Raw genomic sequence first — 13,595 nt, forward strand, 5'->3', positions numbered from 1 at the left:
TTTTTTTACGTGGCGGGTCCCAAACCCAGCGCACAACCCTATGCAGGGAATGTTTCGCCTTCTCACTTTAGCTCACCTTCGAACGGATGTTCTTAGGCTACCCAGAGGATACTTGGTCGAAGACCGGAAGTCGTGAGCTGCTTGAGTCATATGTAAAAGAATCGTTTCTGGCCACTCCCACGTGAATGGCGATCAGAAAACTTTCCTCACTTGCGTGAACTTCTACACATGACTCCATCCTCCATAACCTATATATGAAATTTAATTAAAAATGTATTAATGAAACTAATAGCGCGATTATGTTAGCGGTCCAACCGAAAGCCTATGATGCTAGCGCTGCGTACTTTAGTTTATATAATAATTTGTTTATTATGTAAGCTTTAATAAAATTTAAAAAAAATGTTAGCGGTCTCTAGTCACTATTTGAGAAATTTTCATGTAAATTCTCAATTTGCGACTAGTTACTATTCACTTAACAGTACTGAATAGAGATCACCATAGATATTAATCGATTGTCGTCTTTTTATATTTTGTAAGCCACTCAAACACGAAAAAGTTAAAAATAAATAAATTTTACATAAATTTCGTTAATATTATGAAACAAAGTCAACATATATTTTTATTTTTTATTGATAATTATGTTTTTTGACTATGTTATAGAAAATTTAATATTTGTTATCGACATATTTATTTTCATTCAAGTATAAAAACATCACTGAATAATGAAATGTAATAGAGTTTGTGACTATCACTTACAGAATAGCAAAATCGTCTCAAGTCTCAAAAATTGTCTCTTAGAGACTTGATACTGCATCACAGTACAGAATCGCACGGTAAATATCTGCTACAATTATCGATAAAGGGCGTAGTCTGAACTACCGAAATTTCAATGCATTGAAATAATCAGCGCGGAAATTAACTCATACCCACCATGCAACTCATAAGACCTTTGCGTAAGAAAACGATGAACAATATTACTTATACAAGAGTTCCAGTTAGGATTGTCAATTGGGATTTAAGAAACTCATACAAACTTTAACAGAGACCTCTAGTAGCGCTGTTTCGTAAAATATTAAATTAACCGATAGAGGGGTTGCGTATTGTAGATTAATTTATTAAAGTAAAACAATAAAAAATTTTTTGCAAATAATATTCAGCAGTGACAGCGGTAGCCAATAAGACTCACAATCTACATCAAACTTGGCTTTATTTTTTTCCCTTACAGCATTTAGTACTTGAGGAGAACTGGGTACAAACATTGACATTGCATTAACAATTTAATTATACTATTCAGCAAATCTATTGGAGGGTATTTTAGGTGCCCAGATTACGTATCTGAGTTCAAATTTTTTCCTTACGTACTGCTATTTTGTCATTTTAGTAAATTGTGCTAGTTTTACCCCTACACCCCTTGACCATAGTACAAAAAAGTCTACGTGTAGAAAATTTTTACTATATCTCTTGATTTTTCAACCCAAAATTGGCAAGAAACTGATTCTAATATCACAATCGCAAATTCACTGTGAATTGTGTAATTCGTTCAATGTTTTAGTTTTGGTGTAGTTACGAATTGCTACGATGTTTAAGGTTTTGGGTTTACCTGCAAATCTCAATAAGAAAATGAGAGTGTCTTAAAGCAGGAACAGCGAATGCCGCCGCGTCCTTCCATAGTTACCGGCAGAGATAATGAGATCCCCAACTCCTCTCCAACTGGAAGTGAGAGACCAATTGCTAAACGTCAAAACCTACCGAACTTTGACAGTTGACTGGATTGAGTAGGTTTTGACGTTTTGCAGTTGGAATGACTGGAACGGCCAGATTGAAATTATACCAAAAATATATGTGAACGGAGGAATTTATTGCCGCCGTTCAAGATCGTTAATAAAAATTTAAAATAATGAAAATCAAAGAAAATGCGAAATTTAAATATATATTATGAAACGTTTTGTAATTTGATGCATAATATAATTAATTTTCTATTACAAATGATTAAAAACATTTATTAATTTAGAACTAACAGGCTTAATTCACCTTATTAAGTAATGAAATATCGAAAGTCAGTTGTTTTAATATTCCATAAAATCATAAAAAGGAATTAAGTAGTGTCGCCATTTATTAAAAGTCCAATATATAAAAATTTGCAATCGTAATAAATGTTGGGTATTTTAATTTAAAATGTCCAACAATTCTTATTTGGTGCGATCTGGCCATAATTGTAAATGTTAGAAAAAACGCTTATTTTGAGGTGCTCTCACACTGGAATAAGTTGGGCATCCTATTATCCCTGGTTACCGGCCCTACTGAACAGCATTTGTAAAAAGCTGAGCACTTAGTGGAAACGTATAAATAAGCCGTTCTCTTTTGTTTTCATTTGAACAATGTTGCCATTACTCAAAAAATCTTTATATATATAAACTATTTTCAATAGTTTGATTTGAGTTTTGATATTTTATATTATGAAATATTAAAATTTAAAAGTGAGATATAGTACACATCTCACTTTTCGACTATAATTTTTCATAATATAAAATATCAAAACTCAAATCAAACTATTAAAAACAGTTTATATATTTATAAATAATAGCTCCCGTCTCTGATTTTCAGTGAGTCGAAGAATTTTTCAAACATATTGTAGACTATTTTCATAGTTACTGCAGTATATTGAGACTAGCCAACCTGCGTTGTGAGAGAGCAATCAGCTGGCTCGTTTCTACCGGAAAAATCCAAATGGTGACAAATTTTACGATAACGTATGGTAAATCGGTCGTTGAGATTAACAGATGTCCAACTCCTCTCTCATTGGAAGTGAGAGAACAATTGCTAAACGTCAAAACCTCCTGAACTCGATCAGCTGCAGTTTTGACGTTTATCAAATGAAAATGAGCATTGGCCAGATTGAAATCTTACCAAAAAAATATGTAAATGGACGGATTTTGTGCATTTTTTCATGACCACTTATAAAAAATGTAAAGCATTGAAAATTAAATGAAGTTTTGAAATTTAAATGCATTAGGTGAAACATTAGGAATATTCCCTTGCTCTTGCAAAACACGCAGAAAAATATTTGTAAGGACTGTAAAATACGTCAGACGAAACCCATGTTTATTTGCTTGCAATGTCACGCAAAAATATAATTGCGACCCTGTTTTAGCTGTCATTTTACACAAAGTCAAATCTTGACATTAAATTGTTAAGGAAGGAAAATTTTAAATAGATTTTACCATTTGTATTTATAAGGATTTGTTATATATATATTTTTTTTTTTTTGTTATAAATGTATGCAGAAGGTGGGCCATTTCATAATAGTCATTTACAATAAATTGACCGAATCAGCCGTGCATATATCATTAGATTCTGCAATGGGTTCTTTCGTGCCCTTATATATTTCGGTATAGGATTTTTGAAATCTGTAATCTTGCTAAAGCAAGAGAATCCCCTATTTTGTAATGTCATAGTACTATTTTGAATGGAAAATTTTTGTAAACATTTATTGATTGAGACCTAAAAAGCTTACATCCTTTTGTTGGGTATTGGAATGTCAAAAGTCAGTTGTTTTAACATACCTTAAAAAGATTTAAATAGTTCTCTATATATTAATTAACCACTATTTTTATTCGCACTAAATGGTGGGTGTTTTAATTTAAATGCCCACAATTATTATTTTATCCAATCTGACCATGATGGAAAATGTTATAAAAAATGCTAATTTTGAAGCACTCTCACACTGGAATAAGTTGGACATCCCTTTTTTCCTGGCAGGAAGTAGAAGCGATGTTGGCTAATCATTTACATTGCGCTCTCATAAGATACATAGGTCGTATCAGATGATTCAGGCTGCGGTTTTGCGGTGTTCGCTCTTTCTGCTATTATCCAGTCGTTATGCAATCAATAAATTGTTTCCAAGAAGCCATAGATTCACACTTCTTTACTACCATAGTCTAACACAGGTTTGATATACATTTTTCCATTGGCGCCTTTCCCGCCTTCAATATTAATTTTGAATTTTATGATCGTGATTGAAATTGATGATTACTGGATCGGAGTAAATGATACGTTCAATAATTATCACGTCTTTATTTATTCGAAATAAATCGCGATTTCCCCACGGGGAATAATTCCGTGAAATTTCCAAAAATGCCAAAATTTGTAATGAAATAAATACTAAAATTTCAATAAAAATTCCGCTGGTTTTATTTTTATTTAGCAACACTTTATTCCGTCTAATAGACAATATACATACACAATTTTATGTATCGTGTGATCCAAGATTGAGATTTCAAATCCATCCATAAATATTGTATGTTCCATTCAATATTGTATGTTCAATAATCGCGATTCTAGCTTTCTGTCAATGGATATTGGGCACGATTCCGATTAATTTGGCGGTCGAGTAAAAAACACGAATTTCGGTATAAATGGGGTATGTGCTTATATGGGAGCTTCTCAAGAGAAGGAATATGCAAAAATAATGTTGTTAAATTAAAAATTAAAAAATTAATTTAACAACCGATTATAAATTAAAAATTTGTATCAATAACGCATAGTATTTCTCAATATTTCACCAAACTTTTTCAAATTTTTCACTTCATATATTTATATATTCACTCTAACCATTAAAATAATAAATTTACATTTCACTTTTATTTTGTTATTTTTTTAGCAAAATTTATTAATTTGCTCTTTTAAAAAAAGAATAATGATCGAGTCAATACCCGGGGAAACCTAAGTATTTAATTTTTTTATTATTTATATAATATTACTTAGTTATTTATTAAATTTAAAGATTACTAAATAAAGAAAGAGGAATAGGAGCGAAAAAAATAATTTTCTGCGAATTGCTCATATCTGTTTATTATCATATAGCAACGCTCCATTTTCTCATAATAGTTAGCACATACATAAGAAAGAATGTACATAACAGATGCTCACTATGAGTGTTAAAAATGATTTTTAAAATAGATATTTCTTATTAATAATACCTGCAAAACGTGTAGATTATGAATTTGTTTAAGTGTTTATAGTTTACTTATATAAATTTGAAGGGAAACATGTGCATAAAGTGTGTTAAATGTAGAGAAATAGCTTGTTGAAATGTTCGAATTTTGCCAATTTTTGAACATTAATGTCAAATACCTCGTAAACTAAGCGCTTGCGGTACCTATAATAGTATATTTTTTAATTAGGAGGACCTCCTCTTTCCAAGAGTACTTTCAGATCGCGGCGCCCAAGAAATCGTAATTGTGCCGTATATTGAATATGTAGCTGTCATTTGCTAACTGGATATTCAAGTCAAAACAGCTGATTAAAGTTTTGCAAATAAAATCCTTGCAATAGTAATGTTTGTGCCTTTCGGATAGTTTGTAGTACAAGAAAAGTAATGTTGAAAGTAGAAAAAAATTTGAATTTTGATCTTGACTGACAAAAGAAACTACATTTCCACATAATTTAATACAGTTACGAACGCGCAAACAACAAAAAATAGAATCAGAATTAACTAGTCAGCGGAATTCGTAGTTCCCAGAATGTTCGAGTTTTGTTTGTTAATGATCTAGTATATAAGGCTGCCAGATAGTGTCTGCTACAGTTCTATTTAGAGTGCTGTCGTGTAAAATGTAATTAAGATATATGTAGGGCTATAAAGCTTTACGAAAACAGCAAAAAGTATCAGCGAAATTGTAGCAAAGGGACGAGTAACGACTGTAAGGTGGTCAGGTATTAGACTAACTTTATTTGCACAATTCTTCTCCTTAAATAATATTCTGTACAATATTTCGATACCGCTAAATATGTACATAATTCCGCTTTGTATTAATTCATATATAAATATATATGTTATGTACTTTTAACAGTTCATAAAACTAAGTATGTACCTACTTAACGCTATTGCTTCTTCATTTATAATTTAGTTATTAAAGAGAAATGTAACAAGTAAGGAAAGGCTAAGTTTGGGTGTCACCGAACATTTTATACTCTCGCTTGATAAAGTGATAATCGAGATTTCAGGCGTGGTTGTCATTTCACCCATATTTGGTACATGTCATCAGGGTGTTAAGAAAATATTATATATCGAATTACATTGATATCGGTCGAGTACTTCCTGAGATATGGTTTTTGGTCCATAAGTGGGCGACGCCACGCCCATTTTCAATTTTTAAAATAAGCCTGGATGCAGCTTCCTTCTGACATTTCTTCCGTAAAATTTAGTGTTTCTGACGTTTTTTGTTAGTCGGTTAACGCACTTTTAGTGATTTTCAACATAACGTTTGTATGGGAGGTGGGCGTGGTTATTATTCGATTTCTTCCATTTTTGAACTGTATATGAAAATGCCTAAAAGAAACGACTCTATACAGTTTGGTTGACATAGCTATAGTAGTTTTAGAGATATGTAAAAAAAAGTTAGTAGGGGCGGGGCCACACCCACTTTTACAAAAAAATTACGTCCAAATATGGCCCTCCCTAATGCGATCCTTTGTGCCAAATTTCATTTTAATATCTTTATTTATGGCTCAGTTATGACACTTTACAGGTTTTCGGTTTCCGCCAATTTGTGGGCGTGGCAGTGGGCCGATTTTGCCCATCTTCGAACTAAACCTTCTTATGGAGAAAAGAAATACGTGTACCAAGTTTCATCTTGATATCTCAATTTTTACTCAAGTTTACAGCTTGCACGGACGGACTGACAGACGGACAGACGATTTTAGTAGACGCGAATTAAAATATTTTCCCAGGCTTTCTTTAAAAATTTAAAATGGGAGTGCCGTCGCTCACTTATGGACCAAAACCATATCTCAGGAACTACTGGACCGATTTCAATGAAATTCGGTACATAACAGTTTCTTAACACCCTGATGACATGTACGAAATATGGGTGAAATCGGTTCACAACCACGCCTTCTTCCAATTTTGAATTCCATCTGATGCCTTCTCTGTATAATATATACAATACGGTATTTGATGCGAGAGTATAAAATGTTCGGTGACACCCGAACTTAGCCCTTCCTTACTTGTTTTAATACATTTTGTTTGATATCATAAGGAGTACGTTAGTTAACTCGCTCCTTCATTTTCATTGAGATAACTCTTATATTGGCTGATGTATGCGGCATAAAGTCACCTAATATTGCTTCAATCACACAAAAATTATATTATCTAGAAAGGATTCTCTTTGCATTTTAAGTTATGGCTGACTTCAAAGGCACTATTCATGCAAAGTTTTATCTCGTTATAATCGTCTTGATTTATATGCTAGAAATGGGAATGAAATGGCATTTAAAGTTGTGTTATATGATAAGATAAGAATGTCGGATGAGTGTTACAGTGTTGAAATGGGTCAAGCATATCCTGAGATATGTGAATGTACTTAAAAACATAGTCCCCTCATACCATTTTCACACTGTCAGTAGGAGTTCCTATAAGAATTGTTTTAATTTCTATCTCCCACAGGTGCCCCTAGCGACTGCTCGGATTTCCACTAGTACTATCATTTTGATCATTTATATATACATATACATATAACCCTATATATAAAATTTGATCAGTTTTAGGTGATATATACAACCGTTTGGAGAACCAAGTTATTATAATCTGTATCAACATGTTTCAAGAGTATAAAAATATTATACCTATTTATAAATACAAGGTGCGTACCAAAGTAAACAGGACTTTTTGAATCCAGCGCCTCTGGTGGAGCTATAAATATGTCGACTAGTGCGTTAGAACCTGCTATCTTTATCGATTTCCCAGTGCGAATCATGACATTTCATTGATTGGAAGTGAAGTTATTGGCTATCCCGTAGCAGGGTGTATGAGTGGTTTCAACGTTTTCAAAGTGGTTGTGAGATCGTGATAACCGGAAATTCCATCGAAACTGTTCGTGAATTCATCAAAAATCAGCCGAAATCATCATTGAAATTCATGGAAATGGAATTGAACATCTCCAAAGCATCGATTTATCGCATTTTTACCGAACATTTGGGTTTACGAACGGTATGTGTACGGTTTGTTCCGCACAAATTGACTGACGACCAAAAATTGCTCAGAATACAAAATTCGAAGGACAATATTGTGACCGACCAAAAATCACATTTTAACCATTCACCGAATATGGCACCGTGCGACTTCTTCGTTTTCGGAAAAATTGATGAAAGGAAAGCGTTATGCAGAGGTAAAGGCTATTCAAAAGGCTTGACATACCGGCGACTATACCGGCCAACGTGCTAAAACACTCGTTCGACATGCTTTTGGACCGTGTAAAAAACTGTATTGAAGCAGGAGGAGACTATTTTGAACAAAATATATTAATTTTGCTGAAAAAACCATTCGTTCTGTTTTTTTTAAGTCCTGTTTACTTTAGAAGGCATCTTGTAAGTTTATTCGACCGTAATATTGAGAGAGTTTAAGAATATTTCAAATTTGATCAAGAGATTTAACGTGTTCTACAGTAAAAATTTAATTTGTGGAAATATCCACGTTATGGACGGTAAAAGTGGGGTTGAGTTTTTATTTACATGAAAACTGAAACATTGCTCAAATGAAAACAACAGCATGTTTTCACTACCGAAGGTTGGCACGTCGGTGAGAAAATGAAAGCATTAGTTCAATGTTCCAAATACATGTTATAAGGCTCGCCTATGTATGAAATATATTTAAATTTCCCGTTTTCTTTGATTTTCATTGTTTTACATTTTTTATTAGCGATCTTGAACGACGGCAACAAATCCATCCGTTCACAAATATTTTTGATACAATTTCAATCTGACCGTTTCAGTCATTCCAATTGCAAAACGTCAAAATCTACCAAATCTAGTCAAGTGTCAAAGTTTGGTAGGTGAGCGGTTCTCACATTTCCAGTGACAGGAGAATTGGGCATACCTGATAATGGACTTCGGTGTTAGTGAATTTTTTTTTTTTTTAGTTGGATCCAATGTATTATCAACAAATGTGTAAATTTGTTTTTATCACTAAATCTAAAAAAAGTCTGAATTTTAAGTCAACACACTTTATTTTAATAGCAAATTTGTGTAAAATAAAGTATATTTAAATTGTTTATTATTTTTATTTAATTTGCAGAGTTTCGGAGATGCTGATGTTTCAGGCGAACAACTTCATGAGATACTGAGAGAGATTGATACTAATATGAATGGACAAGTTGAACTTGACGAATATTTACAGGTAAAAATCATATACATATACGTATACATACACATATGTATACATTTCACCTTTGCAGATGATGTCGGCCATTAAAACTGGAGATGTTGCATATTCACGTTTTGCTAGAATGGCTGAATTGGAAGAGCAAAAGCATGAAGCTGCTCAGCTTAAGCAAAAAATTAGCGTTGATCGTTCAGGTGGTGGATTATAAACGACAAGTTTTAGGCTTCAAATATTTTGAATTTATGCAATTGTTTATTAAATATTAACTGATAAAACCATTGTTTCTAAATTTATATGCAGTAATTCGCTTAATCCCTTGGATATTTTTTAAACTTACATTCGTTGATTAAATCAGCCATCATTAATATACATCCAAATGAATAATATAAGGGTGCCTACAGAGTGGACGATCAAAGCCGCGCCGAGCGCAGAGCTGATTTCACGTACTTTGTTTTATACTGTTTTCTTCTGTTCTGTTTCTTGTTCGTAACAGTTTCTTTTAACCGCCAGGGCTTATATCATAGACAGAGAACATACATCATATAGAGGGTTCAAGACGCGAAGAACGTAAAAATATTTTTGGCTAACTCGGGAGTTTCACCACTGCCAGCTTGACAGGAGAGAAAAAGAAGAAAAATATGCAAAGTCACACAGAGAACGTAGAAAAGCGTGATTATTTTGTATCAAGTCAACCATTTTTTCCGAAAAGTGGTAAACATTTTAATTTTTTTTACAAAATCGGGAAAAATTAAATAATAAATAGTTTTAAATAAATTGTCGTTTCAAAAATTATATTAACTTCGACTATTATATTATATTACTTTCGACTATTACAAAATGAAGATGTGCCAAATGAACTTAAATGTGCTCATATAAGTTAACACACCATAGTAGCCAACAACAAAAGAATAGCAACAACACGCTTCCGGACAACATTTCAATTCCACCGAAATCGCTGACGATGCGTCTGGAGCTAAGCGTGCGAAAATTATTTTTCAAACTACAGAAGCCAGGTACTCCACTGCTAGCGATATTGCTGACGACGCGCTCAACGAGTTGTGCGTGACAACAACAAACACCTATCGCTGCTACTGCGCTGGCAAGTCACGCGGCAGAGCATGTGCGGTTTATTCAGACAGGTATTTAGGCGTAGTCGCCGCTGCAATAGTTTTAAAAAAGTTAGATGTAATTACTCGCTCAACCTTTACGGCTGCCCTTGSTCCAAAGCAAGGGAAATAAAGAATATTACAAATATCATAAACAACCGGTCTTGTAATTGGCGCCCAACGTGGGGCCACAACAAAATCCTTGTAAAGGATAATTTCGTGGCCGCGGTGCTCGGACGCACGCCAAGCCGAGGCGCAGCCATCGAGGGACTAAACTAACAACCATCAAGGGACTAAACTATTACTATTAATACAATATGAAAGAATCTATGTAAGTAAAGTGCTCGAGATATTAACATATTCGTTGAATTAAAGCATCAGCTTGAAAAATATTAATATAAATATTATATTAAGTAACAATTGTTTTGATTTGAAAATAAAAAAATTTAATGTGAATAAAAAATAAAAGGAATATCGAGGAACATGGACGAAAATATTCTTCGCGCCGTGCTGGGAGCCGCTGTGCGGACAGCAACGGAGCAGACGATACGAGACTTCCAAACGACTATTGACGAACTTACCGCTAGGTTAACACTAATCGAAAGACCGGTTCAGGTAGAGGAGTATAGGGAGATTTCAATTGACCCCACAGTTAGGTGCGATGAGTCGCTGGATGTTGTAAAGTCGTTGCCGGAGTTCAATGGTGACCATTCACGATACGTGTCGTGGCGACAGGCGGCTCATACCGCGTATAAAATTTTTGAAAACGCGCTGGGCAGCTCGAAACATTACCAGGCAGTGGCCATTATTAGGAACAAAGTAGTTGGATCTGCGGATGCGACACTATCGTCGTTTAATACAATTCTCAATTTCAAAGCCATAATAGCAAGGCTCGATTTTACCTACTCAGACAAAAAACCCGTCTATATATTGGAACAGGAAATGTCCACCCTCCGGCAGGGAAGACTATGTATTGCAGCATTCTACGATGAGGTGGGAAAGAAACTAACGGCTATTATCAACAAAAATTTGATGACCTACGAAAACAAGAAGGACGTCTTGGAATCGCTTAATACCAAGTATCGTCAGGACGCATTAAGGGTGTTCATATCGGATCTTAACCACCCGCTGTGCGATATTCTATTTTCGTCAAGGCCAGCTGACATGGCATCGGCCTTGGCACTCRCACAAGAACTGGAATCCAACCAGACGCGCTCACTATTTGCTCAGAGGTTTTCAGACACTAAATTCCCAGCCAWTGGCATGCAATCACGCAATTTCACCGGAATGCCGTTAATAAGCCCTCACTTCTTTAGGCAGTTAGGCGGGCAACCGCAACAGAGATCTATTTCCAGGCCCACCCCAATGGATGTCGATCCAAGCCTCTCTAAACTCAGATATCCAACGCAGAATATAGGTTCCAATTTTAAAGCAGCACCACAAGTGCTACAACCATCAACTTCCTCTCCTATTGCAAGGAATTTCCCTTCAGGAAGAACAGCCTTCGGGAACCAATACCCGAGAAATATTATAACTTCTGATACTCAACAGGCACAGAAAAGACAACGCGATAGTGACCGTGCTAACCTAAATAAGATACAACGYTTGAACCATTTAGGACAAAGTACCGTGACGGACGATATTAATGGGGATCCCAACTGTTATTGCCAACCCGAATATTTTGATGACTATGCATACAACGAGAACTCTTATACTGACTGTCCACCCCAAGAAGAAACTACAGACGAGATAAATTTTTAGGGGTAGATCCCTGCTGCCATACGTTAGCAGGACATTCGGAGGAAAGCAATTAAAATTATTGATAGATACAGGTACGTCCAAAAACTACATTAAAGAATTCAACTGGAAGGGTATCAAGCATGTAGCATCACCCTTCTTTGTTACGTCAATTCATGGCAAGAACGAAGTCACCAAGAAATGCACCATAAATATTTTTAATGCAAATACCTCATTTTTCATTTTACCGACCCTGCATGCTTTCGACGGTATAATCGGCTATGACCTTCTACGAGAAATAGACGCCACACTGGACATAAAGAAGGGCATTATTAATTATAGGGGCTGTTCAGAAAAACTAATGATGTTAACAGCATCATTGCCAATGAAGACATCGAGCAATTGAAATTAAAACATGCTGCTGTTTTTTCCGACCCAAATGAGTCCTTGCCATACAACACAAATATCATAGTCACCGTACGCACGAAAGATAACGAACCAGTTTACGAAAAGTCGTACCCATACCCAATGGCAGCTTCCGCGTTCATGAACGAAGAAGTGAGTAATCTGTTGCGCGACGGCATTATAAGGCCATCACGATCGCCTTATAACAGCCCAGTGTGGGTGGTGTACAAAAAAGGAACAAACGAGGCAGGGGAAAGGAAGATGCGTATGGTAATAGATTTCAAAAAACTAAATGCGAAAACCATCAGCGATAGWTACCCCATTCCCGATACTTCGGTCATTCTGGCCAACCTGGGAAAATCATCACTTTTCACCACTATAGATTTAAAATCCGGTTTCCACCAAATCACGCTGGCGGAGAAGGATAGAGAAAAAACCGCATTCTCCGTAAACAACRGAAAATACGAGTTTTGCAGGTTACCATTTGGTCTGAAAAACGGCCCCAGCATTTTCCAGCGCGCCATCGATGACGTCCTCAGAGACGAAATCGGTAGAAGCTGTCAYGTCTATATAGACGACATAATTATATTCTCCGGTGACTACGAAACACACCTGCAAGATGTGAGCCGGATTCTTGAAAAATTGTACTCGGCAAATATGAGGGTATCCCTGGAAAAAACTCAGTTCTTTAAMGMTGAGGTTGAATTTCTTGGATTTGTTGTTTCCAAAGATGGCATTCGAACATCAAAAGAGAAAGTGCAGGACATTATTTGATGATGAAGCCCATAAAGCTTTCCAGAGAATTAAAAATATTTTGTCCTCAGAGGATATCCTTCTTCTCTACCCAGACTACGATAAACCCTTTGATTTAACCACAGATGCGTCCTCTCATGCGTTARKCGCGGTGCTTTCACAGGGAGGCAGACCTATTACTATGATATCGCGAACCTTATCTCAGGCAGAGAAACATTATGCAACCAATGAGCGAGAGCTCCTCGCAATTGTTTGGGCTCTTCAGAAACTTAGAAATTACCTATATGGTGCGAATAACATTAACATTTATACGGATCATCAACCCCTCACATTCTCGATTTCGGACAAGAATCCGAATGCTAAGCTAAAGCGATGGAGGGCTTTCGTGGAGGAATTCTCACCTAAATTCCACTATAAGCCAGGTAAGGAAAACGTTG

General features: G+C 35.3%; 1 protein-coding gene across 5 annotated transcripts in view; it reads left to right on the forward strand.

Annotated features, from left to right (window-relative positions):
- LOC108968914 (glycerol-3-phosphate dehydrogenase, mitochondrial) overlaps positions 1 to 9,469 on the forward strand; it is a 37,692-nt gene extending 28,223 nt beyond the window's left edge. For 4 of the 5 annotated variants that reach the window (XM_018933263.1, XM_018933261.1, XM_018933259.1 and 1 more), the window contains exons 9-10: positions 9,071 to 9,172; positions 9,231 to 9,365. In XM_018933263.1, the coding sequence (XP_018788808.1) occupies positions 9,071 to 9,172; positions 9,231 to 9,365 (237 nt within the window). Of the gene's footprint in view, positions 1 to 9,070; positions 9,173 to 9,230 lie in introns of all 5 variants that reach the window. The other variant, XM_018933260.1, reaches the window with a different exon arrangement.
- Positions 9,470 to 13,595: the final 4,126 nt, after the last annotated feature.

This window comes from Bactrocera latifrons, unplaced genomic scaffold, assembly GCF_001853355.1.
Source record: "Bactrocera latifrons isolate USDA-ARS-PBARC rearing strain unplaced genomic scaffold, ASM185335v1 scaffold_232, whole genome shotgun sequence".
NCBI lineage: Eukaryota > Metazoa > Arthropoda > Insecta > Diptera > Tephritidae > Bactrocera > Bactrocera latifrons.